This window comes from Lepisosteus platostomus, chromosome 27 (genome assembly GCF_059453375.1).
Source record: "Lepisosteus platostomus isolate fLepPlt1 chromosome 27, fLepPlt1.hap1, whole genome shotgun sequence".
In the NCBI taxonomy this organism is placed as follows: Eukaryota; Metazoa; Chordata; class Actinopteri; order Semionotiformes; family Lepisosteidae; genus Lepisosteus; species Lepisosteus platostomus.
This window is the reverse complement of record NC_142637.1, coordinates 8446799-8470839: the sequence shown is the minus strand read 5'-3', so window position 1 is coordinate 8470839 and position 24041 is coordinate 8446799. Positions and strand designations below refer to the sequence as shown.

General features: G+C 58.0%; 1 protein-coding gene across 7 annotated transcripts in view; it reads left to right on the top strand.

The window, feature by feature from the left end:
* ssbp4 (single stranded DNA binding protein 4) overlaps nucleotides 1–24041 on the top strand; it is a 71664-nt gene that overhangs the window by 22283 nt on the left and 25340 nt on the right. For 6 of the 7 annotated variants that reach the window (XM_088621937.1, XM_088621933.1, XM_088621940.1 and 3 more), the window contains exon 5: nucleotides 21357–21446. The exons of the other annotated variant lie outside the window; for it this stretch is intronic. In XM_088621937.1, the coding sequence (XP_088478063.1) occupies nucleotides 21357–21446 (90 nt within the window). The remainder of the gene's footprint in view (nucleotides 1–21356; nucleotides 21447–24041) is intronic. 7 annotated transcript variants of the gene reach the window in all.

The window sequence follows — 24041 nt, the reverse complement described above, 5'->3', positions numbered from 1 at the left end:
AGCACAGCTCTATGGTTTCCTCCTGTGTCCCCTGCTTCATGCTTCCCTGTTGGTTCTGATAAAGTGCCCTAGGTCGGCTCTACCTTTTGAAGATTTTGAATATTTATACAGTTCTCCCTGCTCATGATTTAAAGAGGTGTTCAGCTCCTTCAGCCTGTCAGTGCGGGACATTCCCCTGCGCCCTGGGATACATCTGGCTGCTCTCCTCTGCACCAATTCCAGAGCAGCAGAATTACACGCTCTGTAACGTGGTGCCCAAAACTGTAAGCAACAAACTAAATGATCCGCTACCCACACTTAACACAGTTTCAACGCAACACCCCTCCGATCCGATTCTGCGCCTCCTCGGAGTACGTGCACGCTGTGGAGAAGGAAAAACCTGTGTGTCTCGCCAGGCTTGGCCTGTCCGGTCCTGTGGTCAGTTTGGCCGTGCCACCTGCCGGTAGAGCCCTGTGCTCATCTGCAGGCGGGTCAGTGGGCAGACGGGACCGCTAGCGGGTGAAGACCTGTGTCGCGGGCGGCTCTCGGTCTCCACGAAGCCCAGCGCCCTCCTCTCTGCCGCGGCGCGCGGCTCTCGGTGGCGGTGCTGAAGTGCTCGTCTCCGCAGAGAGAGTTGGCAGGCAGTGTTGGCGGGCGCCGTGCTTGGCACAGGACCCCGTCTGGTGCTGTAGTGCAGGCTTGGCCAGGCTCTCTCTCTCCCTCTTTTTTTTTTTTGTGGGAGGTGGGGAGAGGAATGGCTCTGGAGTAAGTGCCAGCATGCTGGTTTCAAGTACCAGCTGGGCACCCAAACTCGCGATGAAAATAAACCAGCCTCCTTTAATATCTGGGAGAGCGCGTGGGGGTGCGGGTCTGTGTGTGGGGGGTGTGTGTTGGACGCCATGCCTGTTAATTCTTATTGATCCGAGCTGCGAGTCAAACACTCAGACAGCGGATGAATGCAGAGTGCTTTGTATTTAAGAGTTTTCCAGTTTTGCCACACTTCCTTGCTGTTAAAGCAGGCTGCGATTAATCTTTCTGGGGCTCTGTAGACTTTCTGCATGTGTGTTGCTGTGCCTGCAAGCTCTGAGCTCTATACCTCCCTGTCCCCTGTGATGAGCAGACACCCTGCCCTGCTCCTTGTGCTTCCTGAATGAATGGTCTCTCGGGAGCTGAGCCCTCCCCAGGAATAAGCAGCTCTCTGAGATGCGGGGGGGGGGTGGAAATGAGACCAAGCCCAGAACAGCAGTGGCCAGTCTGGGCTTGTTCGTATTCCCTGCGCACCTGATAGCGAGAGTTCTTCCCCTGCGTTTGTCTTGCCGTTGCTAAACACACGTCTTTAAAGATGTGTGGCGCAGCAGTCTTGAGGCTCTGGAGTCTGTTAAAGGTGATCCTGTGCCGGATTTCCCATTAGGCACTGCAGGCACAGTGCCTAGGGCCTACGAAGGAGGGCAACACTAGTGACTGACAAAAAACGAGCTGAAACAACACGCTGGCGATCGATTCTAGGTGCTCCAATTCAATAATCATTCACTATCTAGCGGCTGTTCTAGAAACTAGAAGTGTGGAAGTGATGGTCTCTCGACTCGCCCCATCAATCACCTGGTGTAGCATGAGAACAGTTTAAAGTCCATCTTGTCAATCGACGTCATTCAACCGGCGTTGACCCCTCTTCCGGCACATTTCAGAGTGAAAGTGCCGAGGGCCCACGAGCGCCACAGTCCGGCCCTGAGGTGATCAGGGCTGCTGCTGGGCCCTCCAGACAGGTTCCAGCAGAGTTCAAGGTTTAAACGAAACCAGGTATCTTTAAGGATGTGAAACGCTCATCAGAGAGCTAAGGGCTCGTTGCATCTGGGGTTGGTGGTGGTGATAAAGCTTCAGTAGAAGAGGGTGGGGGGGGCAGTGTTTCCTTTAAGCTGTGCGAAATCGGCGCACATAGGAAACTGAACTGCACACCAAAAAATTAAATTCCCCAAAAAGTATGATGATGATAAAACAATTGCAAAATGCTAAATTGCTGCGAGAGGCCCAACTTGGCTGTGTGCGTTATTATCGCTACTCGATCGTCGATATCTCTGCTCTCGTAGTCTCGTAGCTCCCTGCTCATGCCCTCTCCACACTCAGTCTCTAGGACTGGGCTCGCTGAGTCACTGTCCTGGTCTTTTGGATCTCTATGCTTCTATGAGGATGACTATATTACCCAAAAATAATTTCAGGTTTACAATTTTACATCCACGCCGTTTAGTGCGCACAAGTTTTTTTTTTTCACTGGGGGGGGACATTTGCACAACTTGAAATTTTGGCGCACACCGGCCGTTAAGTATAGAGGGAATGTTGGGGGGGTAGGGTTTCAGAATCGTCATCCCCCCCCCCCCCCCCACATCTGGCAGGGCAGCACCACATGGATGCACACGCACACCCTCGTGCAAATACGGGGCCTGTCCGTGCGATGACTGAGGGAGCCGTGACGAGCCTCACGTGCGTCACTTCAGTGCTATCTGGGGCATATTTACAGACAGTGAATTTAATGCACAGTAATTATTATTTTTATACCCTGTATTTCGCGGGCCTTTCTTCCAGACTGCAACAGCTCCCCACTGACCAAATTACTACCTCCACAGCTCTGTGCACCTGGTTCCCTGACTCTTGAGGATGGCAGGGGAGATGCAGAACGCTTCTGGCCAGAAATTTTTTTTTTTTTTAGAAAAACCTTCAGCTTTTCTCTGCAGGCCTGCTGCTCTCTGTAATGCTGGCTCTAAATCTTTTTTTTTTTTTTCAGCGTCGAGCTGTTGATGAATTAAATTCCTCTGCTGCTTCTTTTTTTAAAAAAAAAAAAGCGTGTCATGGTTCAGCGCTAACTGCTTCTTGACGCACCAGAGGAGACCCCAGCTGTCTTTGTAGGGCCCAGTTCTAGCCTCTTTGCAAATTAAAATCTGGGGATCGGGGGAATCTGTATTTAAAAAAAAAAAAGGTGGATCTACTGTCCCGTGTTAGTCGATAACCCTGTGGCTGTGACCCAACTTGCAGACAGAACCTTTCCTTGAAACTTCGAGACGCATGGCATCGAAATGCAGTTTGGCTTCTGAGAAAGCAGATCGTCAGGGAGGGGGGGGGGGAGGAAAAACGAGATTTTCTTGCACAAAGACTTGGGAGCCTTCTCAGGGGCCGTGTGCTCTGTAAAGCTGGGAGCCTGCAGGTGAAGTTTCAGATTGCTTTTTGAAATGAAAAATGGTCCGGTTATCGAGGAGGGCCTGGCAGGGGCAGCTGGAGGTGTGGGACAGGTGTGGATTTTCCGTTGGTGCTGGATCGGGATCTCTCTGATCCGAGGGGACGTTTTTTCCGACTGCTGGGGAGGCTGTTGGCGCTGGAGATGGGAAGAGAACGCGGGGTTCGACGGACCCCAGCTGTCTTTGTAGGGCTGAGCTCTTGCCCCTCGGCCAATTAAAATCCAGGGATTGGTGGGGAATTAATATTAAAAAAAAAAGGGCGGATCAGCTGCCCTGCGGTAGTCAGTAACCGTGTGCCCGTAGTTTTACAGGAAGAGCGCCACTGTCCTGCCCCCGGGGCGCTGGCAGCGTTGGCACCAGGGCCGGGGGGTCACGCGGAGTTCAGCCGGAGGGGGTGCCCCACCCCCTAGCTGCTCAGAGGCCCTGCGGAGTCTGCAGGCCCCCCGGGCTGGGCGCTGGAGAAGGGGGGTGGGGGGGGGGGCAGGATTCGCGCTCAGCCCTCCTGACAGGGTGACCTGGTTTCTGCGCGGCTGAGGCTGCTGTTCCCCTAATCCCTTCAGTCCGCAGCCAGATTAATGTCTGTTCCATATTGTCCGAGGGCGGGAGAGCGCCTTCCACAGAAAGGCTCAGCTCGGGGAGGGCGCCTGTTTACTAGACGAGGCATCGGGAAGAGTGCTGCACCCTTCCTCCCACCCCCTCCACCGTGCACGAAAGGGGATGTTACCTGGAGGCCTGACGTTCAGAGCCTTTCTGGAAACTTCGAGACGCGTGTCATCGAAATGCGGTGTGGCTTCTGTGAGAAAGCAGATCGTCAGGGTTGGGGGGGGGGGGGGACTAGATTTTCTTGCACAAGGACTTGGGAGCCTTCCCAGGCGCCGGGTGCTTTGTAAAGCTGGGAGCCTGCAGGCCTCACGTGTGGAAGGTGAAGTTTCAGGTGGGGAGCTGCGTCAGCGTGCGTAGGCTGCACAGGAACAAGTAATAGGACACAACGTTTCGGCCGTGGAGCCTTCTTCAGGTGTGCAGGTGCAGTTTCAGATTGCTTTGTGATTTGAAACGTGGTCCGGTATCGAGGAGGGCCTGGCCGGGGCAGCTGGAGGTGTGGGGCAGGTGTGGGTTTTCCGCTGGTACTGGCTCGGGACCCCTCTGAGCCTGGAGGAGGTTTTTCTGCCTCCAGTGTTCGGCTCTGGTGTCGTGAGCGAGACCGTTATGGAGCCCGGATGGAGAATACCTCAAGCGTCTGTTGCTCAGAAAGAGCCTCCCGCGATTTAAACGCCGAAAATATTAACAGGCCCCCCGCCCCTGGAACACCGAGCCGGTTTCCATCGCTATCCCGAGCCGCGCGTTGGCACCCGCTCATACAGATGTATGAGCTGCCACCTCTGCCTGGCAGGACCCTGCTGGGTACCGTGCCACACGCACCAGGTGAGAGAAGAGACCTCCAGACCTGCCCTCCCGCGCTTTGCTGTGGTGCACCGCGGTAAAAGCAGAGGCAGGTGGTAAGCATGGTAAAGGTGTGTTCAAAGGCTTAAAATCGTGGTGAAAGGGTGTGAAAAGGCCTCGAGGGGGAAACTGTTCTTCATCAGGCAAGGGGCTTAAACGCTATAAACCTAGGGGGAGAAACTGCAGGAGCACTGCACAGATACGAGCGAGAGGCAGGAGCTTCAGATTAGTCATCAGATGACAGGCGCACACACGTGAAAGTCCACACACACACACACACACACACACACACTCGGACTGTTTCAGAGGCAGTCTGTCTCGCGGGTCAGCTGGCAGGACTGGGCCCGGTATCCATGGTAACCCTGCGCTGTGTATGTAAAACACAGAAGTGCTTTGGGACCGTCGGGGGCTGTGCCAGGCCCCCCCGCCCCCCTCGCTCTCCCGGCTCCTCGCCGCGCTGGCGCTGGTGCTGCCGCTGCGTTGCTGCGCTCTGCGACCTTGAGCGCCGCTCCTCGGGCGGGTGGGGCCGCCTGGCTGCGCTCTCTTGCGAGTCCCGTCCCCCCCCGGCGCCGCTCCGCGGGCGAGGACGCGTCGGCTCTCGCGAGTCCTGTTGTGGACGTCTCGGGAGGCGCGGCTGCTGTCCCCCTCCCGAGCGCCAGGAGGGGAGGGAGCACCGACGGGACGCTTTCCGGGCCTCTGCCGAGCTGAACGCCGGGCCTTTGCCGTCAGCAAGGCGGTGAGCCGCGCTCCCGAGAAAGGACGTTTCTCCTCGGAGTCCAATCCGGCCCTCCCTCCGCGGGGACCCCTAGTTTCTCTGCCGGCTCGTAACCCCACTGGCCTCCCGCCTTTTGAGATGGCAACCGCCAACGTCGGGCCTCCTGGGTCCGAGGCCTCCTGCTCCTGCGCGGTCTCGGTTCCGGGCGGTTTTCCTGGAGGTGCCAGTCAGTGGGGGGTCAACAGTCCGTGAAGCAGCATCGATCGCAGCCGTTTAGTATCCTGGACGACTGCTTGGGATGGGAAATCAATGGAGGCCATTGAGGGAGCCGCTGAGATAGGGCATCTGTGTTCGTTTGCCTTTCAGTCATTCATACTTGTACCCCTGTCCGAGCCCTTCAGGCCCCCAGGGCTGGCCGGGGGCCCCCCCGAGATCGAGGAACGGAGAGGAGGGAGAGTGGGGTGTCTCCTGAGTCCTCTGCCTCCCTGGTGCTGGGCACAGGGGGGCGTGCATCTCGGGGGATACAGGGGGCGACGTGGCTTGGGGAACCCACTGCTCCGGGGGGCATCCCCGTCTCCCTCTCTCTGGCGGCGTCGGCGGGTGGGTGTGTGGGTGTGTGGGTGTGTGGGGGTGGGGGTGGGGGTGTGGGTGTGGTGGGGGTGGGCCCAAATGGGACGTGATCGGGGTCCGGAACAAGACCAGGCCGGCGCTGGGAAGGGACGGTCGTGTGAAGTGGGGGCTGAGGTCCGGTTCTGCGCCGACGGCGCCGGACTCTGGTCCCGGGGGCGGACGCTGGGGTGCTGCAGCCCAGTCCGCTGTGCCAGTGGGGGGCAAGGCGTCGGCACGAGCAGGGTGGCTGTTGCCCTTGAGGTCAGCGTTGGAGTCCGAGATCATGTGGGTAAAAGCGTCTGCCAGGCCAACTGGGAACAGTGGTGAGCTGAACCGGTTTAGGCTTTTCCTCCGGGTCTGTGTCTAACGGCAGCAGAGAGAGAGGGGGGGGGGCTTAGTTTCTTCTTCTGCCTGGGGGGGGGTATATGTTGTCGGCAGGTGGAGGAGAGTGGGGTTGTGGCGTTTTTGAGGGCGTCCGTTTGTTTTCAGGTGCCAGGGGAGCGTGTCTTGCTGCTCGCGGTGTGGGGGAGTTCCCGGACAGCAGCCCCCTGCGGGTTTATCGGCACGGGGTGGGTGGCGCAGGGGGGTGCCCACCCCCCCACCCTGTTTTAATTTGCTGGCTCGTATGTCGCAGCTCCCCCTCCCTCTTCCTGCCTGCTCTTCCAGGGACCTGTGGGGTGGGGGGGGGTTATTCATTAACCCCTCGCTGTCCCGCCCGCCATTCTGCTCCGTGCGCCGCTCGGAGCTCGCGTCAAGCGCCAGAGCTCTGGAAAGCCCCCCGGCGCAGTCTCCCTCTTCCCCAGCCGCCAGGAGCACTGCCAGCAGTGCCTGTGGGGGTATCAGGCGGCACAGCAGCCGAGCTCTGCCACCGACAGGCGTGGAAATTGCGTGCGGGGGGATTCTGGGCCGTGTCAAAGCCAGACTGGGCTCCGGGCCCCGAGGGAGGGCGTCGATCGCAGCCTGTCCACGCCCCTAGTTCGCCGAGTCGTCCGGGTCATTGTTGCCCGGGTGAGATCGGACAGCTGTCCGAGTCACTGTGGCGTGCAGGAAGGTAGGCAGGAGCTTCCTCTGTTGCTGTTGCTGCCCCTGGCGTGAAGGAGAGGGGGAGCAGGTCTGTGGCGTCTCTGTCCCATCCCTCTCCCGCCCGGCTCCCCAGCGCCGGCTCAGGGCTGGGCTTTGCCCATGATGCGCGTCAGACATCCAGTACACAAAAGTGCAGGGAATCACACCATCAGGAATTAACAAGCGGTATCTGTCCTTCTGAACACATTCCCAGCAGCGAGTTACAACACGAAACAAAACTTCCGATGCCTCGACGAGAGGCGATTGAGAGGGGACAGGATGTAACTCTGCAGATTGTCGAAGGTCAGCTCAGCAGAACTCTTCCGAGTGACCAGACACATGGGCGCAGTATGAAGTGCATCTGAAGCTGGAACCAGGAAGCCCTTCTTTAATCAAAGGGCTGTGGGGGTGTGGAGCAGTCTGGAGTGGTGGAGCTGCAGAGGAGCAGGGGACGGTTCATTCCACACTGAAAGAAAGAGAAGGAGACAACTTTTTGGCTGTGGAGCGTCCTTCAGGCAGGGAGGAGACGTGCCTGACGAAGGCTCCGCAGCTGAAACGCCGTCTCCTCTCTTCCTTTCAGTGTGGGACCAGTTTCCACTTGTTCCTCTGGAACGATCCGCCCAGCCATGTTTGCCATGTTTAAACGCCTGCCCTGGCATCTTTCAAGATGGAGATTAATTAGCTACTAATGCCCATACAAGCTAGATGGGCAGAATGGCTCGTTTTTGCTTGTAAATGTTCTCGTGTTCAAAGAGGAAGCGAGCAATGGGAATTCTGGGCCTGGGTCTCCTGTGCCGTTTGTTTTTGGGGAAGTGCATCTTGTGGAGTCTTATGGAGTCTGGACAGCCAGGCAGTGTCGGCCCGTCTATACTGTTTTCGGGATGTTTGTCCCAACGGGTATCCTTCCTGGCGCGTGACAACACTCCGGTTTGTGCTGTTTTAGTTTCTTTACCCCCGCAGTCTGACTGTGGGTTTCTGTGGGGGCTGCTGAGCAGGGCTGTCCTGGAGATGGCTGGTGTTCGTGTGGCTGTAGAGCTGTGCTCTCTCCCTCCCTCTCATTTTCTTTTTCCCCTCCTTCTCTCCTGCTGTCTCTCCATCCTTGTCTCCTGTTCTCATTCTTTCTCAGCCTCTTTCCTTTCTTTGTCTCTCTCCCCCTCCCTTCTCTGCCCATATTTTCCCGAGTCTCTGTCTCTGTGGGCCTCTCTCGCGGTCTCTCTCTCCACCCCCCCCCCCTCTGCCTTGTTTGTCTCGCTCTGCCTGTCCTCCAGCCCCTCTGCCTCCCTCTCCTTCCTCTCCCCCTCCTGCGCTCGGCGCGGGGGACAGGGAGGTGAAAGCTGAGCAGATTACAGTGCTGTTTAATCTTGACTGGCCCACCAGGGAATTTCTTCCACACTTGCCTTGTGTCCAGGCAGTGTGATGGGGGAGGTTGCCGTCTGGTCCAGACAGCCTCACTTGTTCAGTCTAGCAGGAGGTAGGTGTTTGTGTGTGTGTGGGGGGGGGGAGGGGGCAGAAAGAAACAGCTGGGGGTAATTTTTACCCCCCCCTCCCAGTAGTACTCACTTCAATCCGATGCGGCCTTGAATTTCAAGACTAAATCAGGACCCTCTGTTTCGGCAGCTAGAGATAGAAAATAGCTGAAATATGCAAACAGAATTTAGAGCAGAGATGTACACGTGCTGGACCTGCTTCACAGGTCATGGGGCTTGGGTTCAGTTCCGGCCTGGGGATCCTTCTGCGAGGAGTCTGCATGTTTTCCACTGTGGTATGTGTGGGTTTCCTCCCACTATTGAAGCGCACGCTGTCTAGGACACTCTCTGCGTCTGTATCCTGTCTGCCGGGCTACACTCTGGCTCACTTGCATCGAAGTGACCGATATATATTGGAAATGGCGGAAAGTGTGTACGTCCATCTGGTTAATTTTGATAAATTATTCTGCTGCTGTTATCCAGAGCAGCCTTCATTTGAAACCCATTTATTACAACTGGTGGTTTTACCGGAGCTGCCTTGAGTGGATTGGCTTGCTCAAGGGTACGACCTCAGTGTCTCTGCCGTGATTCAAACCTGCAGCCTCCCAGCTCAAAGTGGAGAAGCCTGACCACTACAGCACACTGCTGTTAACCACCTCTTAGGAAGTGTATGTGGAATACAGCATTACACAAAGGGTTGTAGAGGTGTGGTGCAAGCCATGCTGTTAGAGCTGATACCCTGCCATGTTTTGAGACACAGCTGGGTCAGGTTCTCTAGCAACCTCACCAGTAAGCGAGAGAGTATTATCCCCAAGGGACAACTTGTTTTACAGCAACAGACAAGATGAAGAAAATCCAGAAACGAACAGCTCACATTAACGAGAGCTGAGCTGTTGCTGTGGAGCAAGGTTATGGCCTCGGGTATAGATGAGAACTGAACCCTGCTGGTTTAGAAATGGGGAAATCTGTATGTGTGATCTGAGGGGAGTAACTCGATTTACCAGCACAGGGTGGGAAGGGTGCTCTGGGATGGAATAGGCTTCACGCAGGACTCCTAACTGGAGATTCGATACGAGACTGATCAAACACGACCAGCAGCAAATGACCATCCTCAAAACGTCTCGCCTTCCTTGAGAAAAGTGGACGCTGTTTTTCGAAAATGGAATTGACGTTTGCCTCAAAATCGAACCAGCAGTCCAGAAGAGTCTCTCAATACTTATAGTATTGTTGCTAGTGGGATAGATCTGGTCTGTGGCCGGACTGTTGCTCCTAGTTCCAGGTGAGGGTAGGACTGTATATCAATACTGCACTTGATGCTTTTGTAGGATCAGATCAAAAGCAGAAATGCAGCCAGTAGTTAATAAACATGGGTTTGAAATTAGCGTGCAAAACCACATTAGTGCTGGAGCCGCAGGCGTTATTTCGGCGCGTGTTTGAGCCGGTCTTTGTTGATGGAGTCTGTCCGAAAGCCCGTTTATTACTGCTCATCCTGCCTCCTGCTGTCGCAGGTAGAGAGTGTTTGTCTTGTGAATCTTTTGAGCTGGGTCGCGCAGCCCGGCTGGGGCTGGGGTGATGTGTGACCTGGCGGGGGCTGGTGCTCCCTGGGTGGCGATGGGCTTCCCTGCTCAGCTGATGGACCTGACGGTGGGGCCGAACTGCAGAGCCCAGCTGCCCGGCCAGCCAAACCCAAACCCAGTGCTGGCAGACTGCAGGCTGGCTGTCTCTGGCACTTCCTGTGTTGCCAGATTGCTGAATGAGCTTTTCCAGAATATCCCCGGTACCCCCCATCCCAGCAGTCCGGGGACGGACAGACAGATTTCTCGGGGGGGGGTTCCCAGCCTGCTTTCTGGGGTGCTCCTCAGCTCTTTTGTCAGGGTGTGTGGGCCAAGCGCGGTGGGCAGTCAAAGTCGGCCTCCATCTGAATTTGCGCCCCTGTTTCAGCCGAAATAGGGCAGCTGCCTTCCTCTCCTCCTTCTCCCTCTTCCTTTTTTTTATTATTCGGCAAGCCTGTGAGGAGGCTGTGCCTCCTCTTTCGGGATGCCTGGGGGCGGGGGGGACCGTGGTGCAGACGTGACCCGTTGCCATGACAACAGCTTCTCTGCGCAGCCGGCCCGCCCCCATTGGTCGAGGTGCAGGGAGGGGGGGTGTCGCTCGCGGAGGCCAGGGGGAGGAAGGGGTAGCGGCAGGCGACCCCAAACTCCCCCCCTTCCCCACATACATGCATACACACACACACACACACTCCCCCCCCAGGGACGCTGTGGCCTACACGTGTTCATGTGTGGAATTAGCATAAAAGAGGGAGGGGTGTGGGAGAAGACCTCTCCCCTGGGTCCTAGTGCTCCTCAGTTTGGTTTTCTGGGAAGGGGCCTGGGGTCGTTCGCCCACCTCTCCTTCAGCTGCTCTCTCTTTCACCTGCTCGTTGGTAACGCTTCCGGAGCTGTTGGCCTTTCGGAGCCCGGGCACACGAAACCGAGCCGCGGCCGTCTCGAGATCTCCGAGCGGCGCTGGGGGCCTGACGCATATGCTCTCGCCGCACGCTGTAGGCAGGACCCCTGACGCCTCTGCCCTTTTCACCTCGGAGGAACACGTCGTTCTGTGCCGTTTCGCTCAATGCAAATTTGCTAAAAAGCTTTGTCTGGAGTTTTTTTTTTTTTAAAGAACTGCGGAAATCAAACTCAGATGAGCCAGTCTGTTACTTGTTTCCCTCATTCGGAAGAAGGGGCGCCCACCTAGGGGGTACATCCCTCCTGTCCGACGGGGACGTCTGGGAACAAACCTCCATGTGTGTGTATTTGCCACACAGAGCCCTGGCCCTCTTGGTTTTACCCAGAATTCCTTTCTTGACGTGACCGGTAGCGAGGTTGCTGTAACCCCCCGCACTCTGCCCAGTCGTTGGATAGCGGACAGGGGGGAACGTTGCTCTGGAAGACTCCTGCGGAAACGGGCCGGAGTCCTCAGCAGGCTGTGAGGACAGGGGTCGGCAGGAGAGTCGGACGGTGTGTGTCGGGGGGGGGGGGAGGGGGGACACAAATCATTACCAGAAGTTGAGAACAAGGCTCAGTGTCAGAGGGGCCACAGAGAGGGGGCAGACTGCTGCTGCTGCTGCTGCTGTGTGGGGTGGAGGTGGGGGTTGACTGCAGTCTAACAAAAAACAGCTTGTCCGGGACGGGGAAAGTCGGGGAGCGGAGGGGGTTGGGGGGTGGTCCCTGCGGCAGGAAGGCCGTATGAACGCTTGCGCGTGGGGTTCGAGAGGAGCCAGTGGGAACCCGGACAGGTCCACGGGCACACAGCCCGTCTCGCCAGCCCCTCTGCGGCCCCCCATCTGATTGCCGGCCCTGCTGTTAGGCCCGAAACGGGGGCACATTTCCGTCTGGGAAGCTGGGCGGCACGCAGGGGCCCCTCCACCTCTCCCCTTCCTACTCTCTCGCTCTCTTGTTGCGGAAATCCGGGGTTCTGCTAGAACGCTCCTGGTGTTGGGAAGAAAGAGGGGGCGACTTCCGTGATGCCCACTGGGGAAAATAATTCCCGCGCCCCCTCCCTATCCCTGCCGCTCAGACCTGCGGACTGGGGCTCCAGGTCTGTTGTTCTGGGAGCGGACAGCCATGGGCTCACCAGTCCAGTCCACCAGCTCACCAGGTCCCCAGATCTAAACCCTGTGCGCCACATTGGCCTAGATCTGGGGATCGGTTAGGGTCGCCCTTTTTGAATAGGGTCTCCCCCCTGGATTGGTCTGCCTTCAGGTTCAGCCGCTGCAAAGAGCGCCTCCTGTTGGCGTGCCTGTGGCAGTGCGGGTGGGCAGTAGTGTAATGAGTGGCCCCCTCTTCCGTTCCTCTTCCCCTCAAGCCCGCGCTGGCTGCGCCTGTGCGTGGCGTGGCGGGGGGTGGTTAGTGTTGTCATGGCAATGCGTGTGTGATGTCCGCGTGTGTCGGTCTCTCTCTCTAACCTCCTCTGTCCCAGTCTCTCACCTGTCTGTTCTTTGTTTTTTCCTATTCCATCTTTTATTTGCTTTAGCTGCCTTCTCTTCCTCGGTTCCCCCCCCCCCCACCCCATCCGAGCCAGCGGCCCCCCTCCCAATCTTTTTCCCGATCAAATTGAGAGTGAAAGAGGAATTTTCCAGCGTTGCTAACACAGGTACTCCAGGACAAAGCAACAAGCTGGCATTGCCAGATAAGTAACTGTGTGTGCTGTGTTGGCCAATGCACTCGCATTGCATATAAATCCCTTGCCTTCGTTTCTCTTCCTCATTCCCCGTTTTCTCCTCCCCCCACCCCTGCAGTGCCCCAGGCCCTGGCGGCTCCACAGACCCCTCATTGTCTCTGGGAATGCTGTCGCTGTCAGCCCCCCCACTGGGAAGGGGGTTCACCGTGTGCTGCTGCCCCAGGTCCTACTGGCCACCCTGTTCCTGGCGCCGTCCACCGGGGCGTCAGCGAGTGGGCGAGGGAGATGGGAGACTTGCTACTCTCTGAGAGAGTCCCTCCCTCCCTCCTGGTGGGCTCCCCTGCAGCCCCAGATCTTCCTTGTGGGGGTGCAGCGTGTGCCTGTCCAGCCAGCCAGCTCTGATCCTGCCTGTGCCCTCCCTCTGCCCCCCCCGCCAGCCCTGGTTTTGTGCGTGCATGAACACAGGAGGGCATCTTGATGGGCAGTGCCGGCCCAGGCTCCCCCCTCGGGCTCTGCCGCTGACAGGCTGGGCACCCACGGGTCTTTGTGCTCTTGATCAGAGGAGGCGACGAGCCGTGCCAGAAGGCGCTGAAGCTTGGCACCCGTGGGCTTTGGCACTGCAGCGCCGCTCTGTGCCCGATCCTGATTGGATCCTGTCAGGTCTTGGGAGCTGAGCAGGGGCCCAGTCGGTATGGAGACGAAACCAAAATTGCTGCTGTAAGGGGTGTTGGTGGACAGTAGGTGGCGCTGTTCCTTCTAAGCCATTGTGGCAGCATGGTGACTGGGGACACTGGAGATGTAGGGGGACATTAAACTGAGGTCCTGGTTACTTGGTCATGAAGATCACTTTATTGGCCCTATACAATTTCTTGCATAAGAATTCGTCTTTTCGCAGACCCCAGCTTGCTCTCCATGAGACACACAGACAGGGAGAGAAGCTTGGGGTCAGAGCGCAGGGTCAGCCATTTATACGGCGCCCCTGGAGCAGCTGGGCTTAAGGGCCTTGCTCAGGGGCCCAACGGAGTAGGATTCCTCTGCCAGCTGTGGGATACGAACCAGCAACCCTCCAGCCACAGGCACAGGTCCAGAGCCACAGAGCCACTGCTCCCGTTGGACCCTTTGTAAGAGAAGGGAGGTGTTGACCTCAAGGTGCTGGCCGAATTCCCCTCCGGGCTCATACTGCTCGGCCTTCGTTCAGTTTTGGAAGCAGTTTCTCGCTGATCTGCTGTACTGGGGGGCTGTTGTGTGTCACGTACAGTAGGTGGGGCTGCTCTTTTGTCGGGTCCCGATTTGCCCCCTATCTGTGAAGTCCCTGGGGGTCCCCTGAGATGAAAAGCACCGCAGAAGTGCCAGCGATTCCCTTCAATCGCTCTTCATTACAGCATGAGCTGCAGGACATGGGCGGACGTTAGGGAGAAGTGCGTCTCACCCCCTCCTCCCCTCTTGTTCTCCTACAGTCCTGCCTCCTCCTGTTCGTTCTGGAGAGCTTTATTATGAAGCTCATTATTAAATTGCTCGCTGCTAGTAATATTTTTATATTGTCCCGTTTTCGCCTTGACATGTCCACAACTCTTCCTCCTGTTTGAGGCTCTCCCCCACAAATACACACCTTCCCCTGCTCTCCCTCTTCTAAAACAGAAGGCTTGTTTTAGGGTGCTCAGAGAGAGAGAGAGAGAGAGGCAGGGAGAAAGATATTGGTAACGATCCTGGCGGAAACCCTTTAAATTTTTAATGACACCCCCCTCCCCCCGGCAGGCATGCGCGGATGTGTACCACGTGTCATTTGCCAAACCACTTTATACCATACAGTGTCTCGGTGAAGCCGGAGCCTATCCGGCAAGCAACGAGCACAAGGCAGGGTACACCCTGGACAGGACGCCAGTCAGTCACAGGGCAAGTGCAAGCCACTCCTACATGGGGACAGTTTGGAGGCCATAGTAAAGGCCGAGGGGGGGAATTTGGCCTGAACACCGGGATAACTCCTTACTCTTATCGGGAAATGCCCGGGGATCTTTAATGACAACTGGGAGTCAGGACCTCGGTTTAACGTCTCATCCGAGAGACGGTGACTGCTACAGCATAGTATCCCCACCACTATACTGGGGCATTATGACCCACACATACCGCTGGGTGAGAGCGCCCCCTACTGGTTCCACTCACACCTCTTCCAGCAGCAGCCTCAGCTTTCCCAGGAGTCTCCCCTCCAGGTACTGACCAGGCTCACACCTGCTGGGCTCCAGTGGGGCTGCCAGCTGGGAGCAGCAGGGTGTGTTGGTGATATTTCTGGGCTCGTCTCCTGAGCCGCGGACTTCAGGGCGTGGCGCCGCAGAGCGAGGCCCAGCGAAAGCTGAAATTGGCAGGGTCTGGGGGCGAGCTGTTGAAATCCGGGGTGAGCAGCGTTTGTACGCAGGACTCCTCTCCGCGGTGCTGCTTCTTTGGCATGCTCTCTTTTGGGGGTACGCGCTCGCTCTGCCCCTCGGGACTGCAAGAGCGGGCGGTGCTGACTGGAACGCTGCAGTCTGAGCTGGACGCTGTCCGCCATGGTCTCCGAGGCCTGGTCTGCCTGGCCCTTGTCCTGTGGTGTTGTTCAGCCCCACCTGTCCTTTCCTGCAGGACGGTTTTGGGAGCATCTTGGCCAGGTTGTCAGGTTGTGAGAAGCTCCTCTTGGCTGACCTTGTCTCTTGATTTATCTGATTTAAAAGATTGTGGTAAGCGCGCTACAGTCAGGGCATCAGCTTCAGCTGCATGGCTGGGCAGCTTGTTCCGGATCCCAGTACCTGATGGGTGTAAATGGGCTATGATGGGAAATGACCCATTCATCAACGTGCCTCCTTCTAGTAGCTCTATACATACCCTGTGTCCCTTACCAGCTGGGACAGTATGATTTCCAGAGCCGCCAATCCCCCTACCCATTCTTCCACAGAGAGGCACAAAGTCCCGCCCTCCTGTAGGACCCGCCTCCTTACTGGGTCCTGCCCTCCTGTAGGACCCGCCTCCTTACTGGGTCCCGCCCTCCCGTAGGACCCGCCTCCTCCGGGATCCCGCCCTCCCATAGGACCCGCCTCCTCCGGGGGTCCCGCCCCCTGCCTTCACTCTCCTTTCGCCTGAACCCGATTCTATACAGCTCCACGGTCATTTTTCTCCTCCTGACTCCGTTCCCCCCCCCTCTCTTTTTAGTAATTAATGGCATTAATTACCTCCAGTTAGCCGCGCCGCTATGGCCGCAGTGCCCGCGCTCCTGACAGTTGTGCTTTTCGATTGGGAGGTGACCGACTTTTGTACGAACCTCTCTCCTCTCGAGTGGTTAAACAGCACTAACGAGCCTGGGCTCAAGCTGAGGGGGTGTGTCGCTCTTACAGTAATTAGCAAGTAGAGGGAGAATTTCATGGCGGGGGGGGGGACAACATCTTGCTAAGTGGGGGGACAAAGCCACAGGCTATGGATCCTTGTTAGTAGTCATTAACGACACTGGCCTGGTCAACACAGCTGACAGCTGGGGGAGGGGGGGCAGGGGGACAGGAGCCTGACGTGAGACCGTTTAGAACATTAAACAGAGTTTTGGTCCCTGTATTTCAAACAAAAAAGCTATGCCAGGCCAGACCAGAGGGCCTGGACACGTTGTCCACACGGTCAGCTGTTGCTGCAGACGATACTGGGCTCCAAGGACTGTCCCACTCTTGACAGCATAAAGCAACACAAGCAAAATGTTTTCAGTCTTTGAGAAGTCGACGAGGACAGTGGGTTCACGTATCATGATCCTCGGAAGGAGCCCAGCAGACTTGATTTGGAACCAACCGTGAGACTCGAGCCTCAGGACTCCCAGGGGGCTGTGCGTGATCGGGCACCAGCAAGCGTTTCCTGATCTTTAACCCTCCCCGCCTGAGGAGGGCGCCACCTGGGAAGTGTGGCTCGTGGAAAGCAGGTGTCGCTGGGGCAGTCCGCAGCGTTGTCAAGGGATCGAGCCAGTGCTTGGGCTCCCAAGGGATCCCAGCCTTCTGGGCTAGTGGGGCGTCTCTGTGGGGCATCCAGGGAGAGGACCTCCTCCGGCCATGTTCTCTCACCCTCCTCTTGTGCCTTCCCGGCTCCCGGGGCTCGTAGCGGGCACCATGCCCGGTCCCTCGGCCCTGCTGTGGGAGGGGGAAGGGGAGGCGTTCCCCTGCCAGATTGCTTTACTCGTTAATTAATTTACCTGACTGACTGCTGGAGGAAAAGCAGGTGGTTCCCACAACACGCCGGGCTGTTGATCACAAGGGTTCAGAGACCTAGCAGGGCTGAGGGTGGTGGCGCCGCCCTGTCTGTGGAGTGCCAGGTTACTGGGGCCGGGGTGGCAGGATTGCAGCCCCAGGCCTAGGAGATGGGCTTGGAGCCCTTACGGGCCCGGCCAGCCACACTGCTGCGGCCCGTGGAGGGCAGAGTCCTGTTGGCCTGCGTTGTCAGTGCTGTCCACAGCCTTGGACACGCGAGGGACACAGGGCCGAGCACAAAGGCGAAGAGGCATGTGGTGAGTGTGGTGTAGACTTGACCACCCGGAGGCCGCTGGCTCCTCCGAGCAGAGCCCCCCCGCCCCCCCACGGCAAGTGTCTTCAAACACCGGGCCGGTTCCGAAGGAAACGACAGCCCCGGCCCGCTTGACCCGGTCGCCAGGCGGAGGACCAATCGGATTCCTCCGACAGTGTCACGGGAGGGATCGTAAGGAGCCGGCTTCGCGAGACCTGCGGCCCGGTCCTTGACCCTGCTGGCCGAACCCTCGGCTCTCGGGCTCCCAGATGCGAGGGTCCGGCGTGCTGGGTGGGCTCGGGTCGCTCTCCCGGGGCTGAGCGGAGGAAGGGCTGCAGACGAGACATTTTGGTCTGGGAGGCGCTCGATGACCCCCCCCTACGTCGGCGACTCGTGGGCTGTGGCGTCCCCCCCCCCCCACCAGATTAATAACCCCCCGCCGCACCCGCGCGCAGGTCGATCTGCTAATTAAGGAAGCAGCTGGCCGTCCTGCTCGCAGATCGCCCAGCGCGGAGGTGCAGCCTGTATAAACACAGCGTCGCCTTGAGGGGGGCTGCACTGTTGTAGTGGGGGGGGGGAGCGAGAAGCAAGGCCAGCGTTTGGAAAGAGAGGCAGGATGGCGGAAAGCCGCGGGCTCCTTTAAGACCCGGCCTGCGCGGCTTTTCTCCGAGAGCTGCAGCGTGATTGACGGGCCTGGGGGCTGTTAATGGGCGCCGGAGAGGGAGCCGAGGCCGGGGTTGCTGTGGCAACGGCGAGAATGGGGGGCCTGCTTACCTGCCCGCGCGCCGCGGCCGAACCAAACCCCCCCCCCCCCCTGCTTCATCCCAGCCGGCTGTCTCCCCCAGGCTCCGGCAAAACTTCTCAATTTTTAATCACTTGATAACCTCAATACAATAGAGCAGTAGCCAGAGCTCTGTTTGTGCAGGGGGCCAGGCCAGGGGGGGTGGATTTGGCAGAAAGAGGGGAAAAAAAAAAACCCCTGAAAGAACAACCGTGTCGCCGATCAGACAGATGCCCGCTGAAGAGCGCGGCGGAGACGAGGGGTCTTCGCTGGAGGAGGACCCCGCTGTGCGCCGCGCTGGTCCGGCCCGTCCAGCTTCCTGCAGAGCCCTCCCGAACAGCTGCTGCTGCCTGTATTGTTTGCGATGCTGTTGCGGTTATCTTTAGCTGCCTGTCGCGACGTTGAGACAGTTTGCCTCTGCGTGCGAGTCGGGGGGGGCAGGGGGGCTTGTGACCAGGCCCAACTTGCTGTCTTGCCCATCGGGCAGTTTCTCCCACGCGGTTGAAAAGAGCCGTGTGCCGCGGGCGCTTGCCGGGCTGCTGGTCCATCTCTAGATGACCGCAGGCCAGTGTCCGAGCGGCGCTGTCACGTGCCGGAGCAACCCCACACTGCCACCTGCTGGCAGAAACAGGCTGTGGCACCGTGCGGGGGCTGTTGTCATTTCCCCAGGCACACTTTCCAAATGGAACTTTACTGGGTTTTAGACAAGACAGTTTCAAAGGTTATCAGTTCAGATTTTCGAAGAACTCAGACAGGCTTGGGTGTGTGTGTATAAAGGGCTCTGTAGCTCTGTTTGCCAGCTGCTGCCAGGTAATCAAGTAATGACCTGTGGGCTGAGGTGATGAGCAATTAGTGCACTGATACTCCTAAATACCTAGGGCATGGGTGCCTTCAATTAATGTAGCGGAGTGAGAATAATCTGGGAGGGGTTTTGGGATGACTGCCTGGGATCCTGGGAGATGCTGGTTGTGCAATTTCGGTTCTGGTTACAGATGTGGCCTAATACACTGGGGCTTTACAGTCCTGCAGGGGTCTGATTAAAATGATTGTTCACCTAGGTCATTAAGAGATCAGATGCAACAAGAGAAGAGGTCATGCAGAGCTTAAGATTGTAGGGCAGGGTTGTCCAGTCCTGGCCCTGGAGGGGTCAGTGTGTCCGCCGGGTGTCCAGTCCTGGCCCTGGAGGGGTCAGTGTGTCCCCTGGGTGTCCAGTCCTGGCCCTGGAGGGGACAGTGTGTCCGCAGGGTGTCCAGTCCTGGCCCTGGAGGGGACAGTGTGTCTACAGGGTGTCCAGTCCTGGTCCTGGAGGGGTCAGGGTGTCCAGTCCTGACCTGGAGGGGTCAGGGTGTCTACAGGGTGTCCAGTCCTGGTCCTGGAGGGGACAGTGTGTCCGCAGCGTGTCCAGTCCTGGTCCTGGAGGAGTCAGGGTGTCTACAGGGTGTCCAGTCCTTTTCCTGGAGGGGTCAGGGTGTCCAGTCCTGGCCCTGGAAGGCTGTTGTGTCCCCCAGGCCTCTTTAAAGCAGCAGCACCTGAAGACCTGGGAGGAGCTGTTCAGTTGGCCCAATTAAGCTGGTCAATAACCAGCTGCTTTAGGTCATTGAACCTGAGTGGGAATAAAACCCTTGAGATACACTGGCCCTCCAGGAGCAGCTGCTGTAGGAGAAGCGTTTCGTCTGCTGCAAACCTTTTGCTCCGAGATCTGGAAGAGTGTTTTTGCTCCTCATCGTGCTGTAAAACAGGGCTTCTTTCGTGTTACTCTGCAGACGCCAAGCAAGACTGCTGGGAGCTGGTGAAGGCCGTTAACCTGCGGCATGCGAGCGAGCGAGCAAGGGAGGTTTAGCTAACTCTGCAGTGGGGCTCTTTGTCTCCCTCTCCCCTGTCAGCCCTGGGCTCGAGGCCTGTGAACTGCCCGCAGGCCTGTTGTTCTCTCAGATGTTAGCAACTAGGAGCTGAATGAGAGCCAACCTGTCATCTGCGGTGTGTCTGTGTGTGTGCAGGTAACACTGCGCTCACACTCTCCAGGAGAGTGAGAAGATGTCTTCACAAATACAAAGATGGAGAACGGGGCACATTAGTTCCTATAAACCAGGTGGTGTCTTCTTAGAAATGTAAAAGTGGTTGATCTATTTGTTCTGCGTCTGCTTTCACCCCGTGTGGAGTTGGCTTCCAGGGGGGTACAGAGTAGTAAAAGTAAGAAAGGGGTGTGAGAAGGAGGTCCTGCCCAGTATCGAGTGACAATGGTGCGTGCTCTGGGGGGGCCACACAGAAGGAGTAGCTTAGCCACGCCTCCCCAGCCTCGGCCCCTGACCCCCAGAGACCGACGGGGGTCACCGGGGTCGGACTTTGTCTGAGCCCGGCTGGGGTCAGAGGTCGGCTGCGCTGTTTGCATTGTGGTGATGATTTGGGATTGTGTTACGGGAGAGGGGGGGAGGGTTGTGTTGCCTTCTCTTTCGGGCTGACGCCCAGTGAAGACGGGCAGGTCCTGGGCGCACTGGGCTCTTGGCAGCTGTGGATCTAGTGGCGTGGTCTTTGCGCTGCTCGGCTGAGGGTCCAGTTTGTCCGGTTGTTGCCCTGGTTACCGGCATGACGGAACAACACCAAGCAGAGGGACCCCCAACAGAGGGAGACCTCAGGGGTCAGCTTCCTGGTCCCCCAACACAGCCTGCTGCCGGACTCTCACACCGTCACCCTGCTCCTCCGGCTTAGAGATTAAAGGGGGCTTCTGATTTGGGGGCATAATTCCCCAGAGGGGTGGGTCACACCCTTGCCACGTGCCTGAGCCTGTGGTTCAGACCAGAGAACAGGTTTCAAGACCCGCGGGAGCGATAATTGTTATATAGCGCCTTTCACGACGCGTCCTCTCAAGACAGCACAGGCGCGGCGGCGTTGGAGAAGCCTGAATGTGTCGCGGGGCCGGTGGCTCGGGATTTTGCTGGAAGCGAGGCTGTGCTCGCAGCGGGGTGCGGCAGTGTTTTGGGGGTGTCGTCCTCTTGTGTGCCTGATGAGTGCTCCCCTTGGGACCCCTGTTTTAGTGTGCTTCGGGACTCTTCATCCGCCTGCCCGGCACCGCCTGGGTCTGGCGGTTCATTCGGCGGAAGGCACCGCTGGGCAGAGAGTGGCAGGGGTGGTGTGTCCGACAGCTGTGGTGCCCTGGGTGTGCAGCTGGCAGAGCTTCAGTGATGTGTGTCTATTGGAGAGCAGTCCCCACCCACCCTGACCTTTCCCCTGAGCCAGCCCAAAGCCCGTCGGCCTGCCAGGTGTTGCCCCAAACTGCGGTGTGGGTTCATCGTGATGCAGCAGGCCATCATCCCAGCTCCGGATGCTGCAGGACGCTTTCAGGAGACCAGAGCCCCTGAACCTCTTGAGCCTGAACTCGGCCAGCAGGGCGTTTTCATTAACTGGCGTTTGTGTCTGTCTTTCAGAGTGCCGCAGCTGCCCCCAGTCCAGTAATGGGCAACATGCCCCCCAGCGACGGCATGCCCGGCGGACCCATGCCCCCCAGCTTCTTTCAAGTAAGGCCCCCCCCCCTCCCATCTTCGTCTCCCTTCCTGTCTCTCTCTCTCTGCAGCCTCTGTGTCTTCCTGTAGACGCGCCAGGCCTGCTCTGGGTACAGGGGTGGGGGGAGTTGGCACATGAGCCTCGCTGTGATGCGTCACCCTGGCGCGGCTTGGCGCGGACACTAGGGGGCGCCCGCCGAGCAGCTGAGTACATCAAAATATCCCAACTCCCACGATCCCAGCCTCGGGCTGCTGGAGCAGCACCGGCAGCAGAAGGCAAAACGTTCCCGGACAGGCGGTGCAGGAGGGTGGTGAGAGTGTGCTGGGACTGATGAGGGGGCTGTGGCGCCCCCTAGTGCCGAACTGTGGGAATGCGAGTGGAGGTCCAGGGGGCAGTGAGGAGCAGTCCAGCCTGAGAGGGGCAAAGGACCTGGGACAGACCTCTCTCGACAGCAGGGGAGCGTGGCACACAACCCTTCATTCCCGGATATTTTTGGGGCAGAAGATCTTGGCGTCTCTTGGTGACCAGTCGTATTGTTCGGGGTTTTTTTTTCTTCCTCTTTTCGTTTTTTTTGTTGTTATCCTCGTCATCACTACCAGGATAATAACCCCTGCGTGTCATCCCCGGAGCTGCAGGCTGGCTCTGTCCACGGGCCTGCATGAATGTTAATGATTTATGATTAGCAGCTGAGAGCGAGCAGTGATCGGAGGCTGTGTGTGTGTGTGCGTGTGTGTGTGGTTGTGTGAGCGAGATTGCCTTCCATAAATAGCGCCTGTGTTCCTGAGCGAGGCTGCCGCACTTGTCCCCAGCTGCAGCGGTCTGTGGCACCACCCGAGCCGGGCACGTCCGTGCTCTGGCGGTCCGGCTCTCCCCCCCCACTTAAATTGAGCTGTTCTGTTCAGCAGGTGACCCTCCTGATTTTGGGCTGGGTGTGATTGGAGATTGGTGCGCTGGTTCTGTCAGCCCACACTTCTCCTCCTGCGCTAACCCCCTTTCTCCAGCCCCCCTCCTGAATACACGCCCCTGTCCAATCAGCAGGTGAGGTCAAGGGTCACTACATTGGCCCAGGCAGCATCCCCAGCTCCTGGCCACGACGGGGGTTTACGATTGGGCCCTGTTAGCCAGGGATGGCCATCTCTGGTCCTGGGGGTCCCCAGGCTTGGGGGGGGTTGAAATTCAGAATGTCATCGTGTAGATCTCATGACCCTCCGGCGGCCGTTCCTGGCTTAATACTGAGCTAATCAAAACCTACCCGTCTTTCCCGAGTGGTGCCACCCCTGTGCAGGCAGGAGACCTGCAGGCCCAGGCAGGAGGGCAGGGGTGTGGGCAGAAGGTGCCAGCGGTGCACCAGTCCTGTGAGGCAGTCGGAGGTGCTCCGGCCCTGTTCGTCTTGGGGCCTGTGGGTTTTTTGTTGGCGTTTGCTGACCCTGGCTGAGCTGATGTAGCATCACTGAACCCCCCCCTCCTAGCAGAGACTGGGGTGTTGGCAGAAAGCAATAAATCAATCTCTTGACAGGGGAGGGAAGGGTCACCTTGTGCTGTCCAGACTCCCCGTGGCTGGTACCCTGGAGCATGCAGTGAGGCGCCAGCGCCGTAGAAGCCGTTTGGCTTTTTAAAAAGGGCTGGTTCTGAGCCAGACGAGGGCAAAGGGCGTTTGAGAAAGTGGCTCTGCGTGACGCAGGGCAGGACCCGAGAGGACCTGAGGCAGGCACCCCCCCCCTGCCTCACCTGAAAGCTCCCACCTGCTGGGGTTAAGCTTGGGGGGGGGAGTTTCCTCTCAGGGGGAGTACAGTGGTGAAGGAATGCCAGCTCACACGAGGGAGGCGCTGGGTGAGTTTGTGGGAGGCAGGGAAGAGATGGAGGAGGAGGAGGATGAAGAAATGGGGAATACCCCGAGTCAGTCTTGCCCCGATGCGCAGCCTGCTCCAGAGCTCCAGGGGGCACTGCAGGGAGAGGAAGAGCTGAGGCAGGAAGTGTTTTCTGGGGGCACCATGCCATCCCGCTGAGCCCTCTCGCTCTCTGCCCTTCGCCCGGGATTTTCTGTTCAGTCCGGAGCCTGGGTGGTCAAGGACGGGGAGTCTGTGGGGTCTCGGTGGTGGGTGCTGCATTTTGGGGGCTCTAGTCAGGTGAGGAAGTGTGCACCTGAGCTGGAGAGAGGGGGTTACCCACACTGGAGGTCAAGGTAGAGGTCGCAGGTCGAAAGTCAGTGAGGGACTGGGCTCCGGCCCGCAGCCCTGCCTTTCTCTTGTGCTTTCCTGCTGCGGGCTGAGTCTGTCCAGGCTTTTCAGTGACCTTGAAGACCAGCAGCTTGATGTTAATGCAGTAGTGGCAACCATAGTGAGAGATCGCCAGCAGGCGAGACCAGCTTCCCTGGTGTCCAGTATGTCTCTTGTATCTCTGTGGCTTCTGAAACCGGTCTTGTTGTCTGATCTCGCAATGGAAGGACAGAATCCACTTGTGTTTGACACTGGGCGATATTTCTCCAGCACAGATGCTGTCCAGGGGCTGTTGAATTCACAGGTATTAGTCTGACACCCGTGATCCATGAGTCAGTTTTGAGGGATCAGGAGAACTGGGCAAACACAGATGCTACAAAGTTACTGCACTTT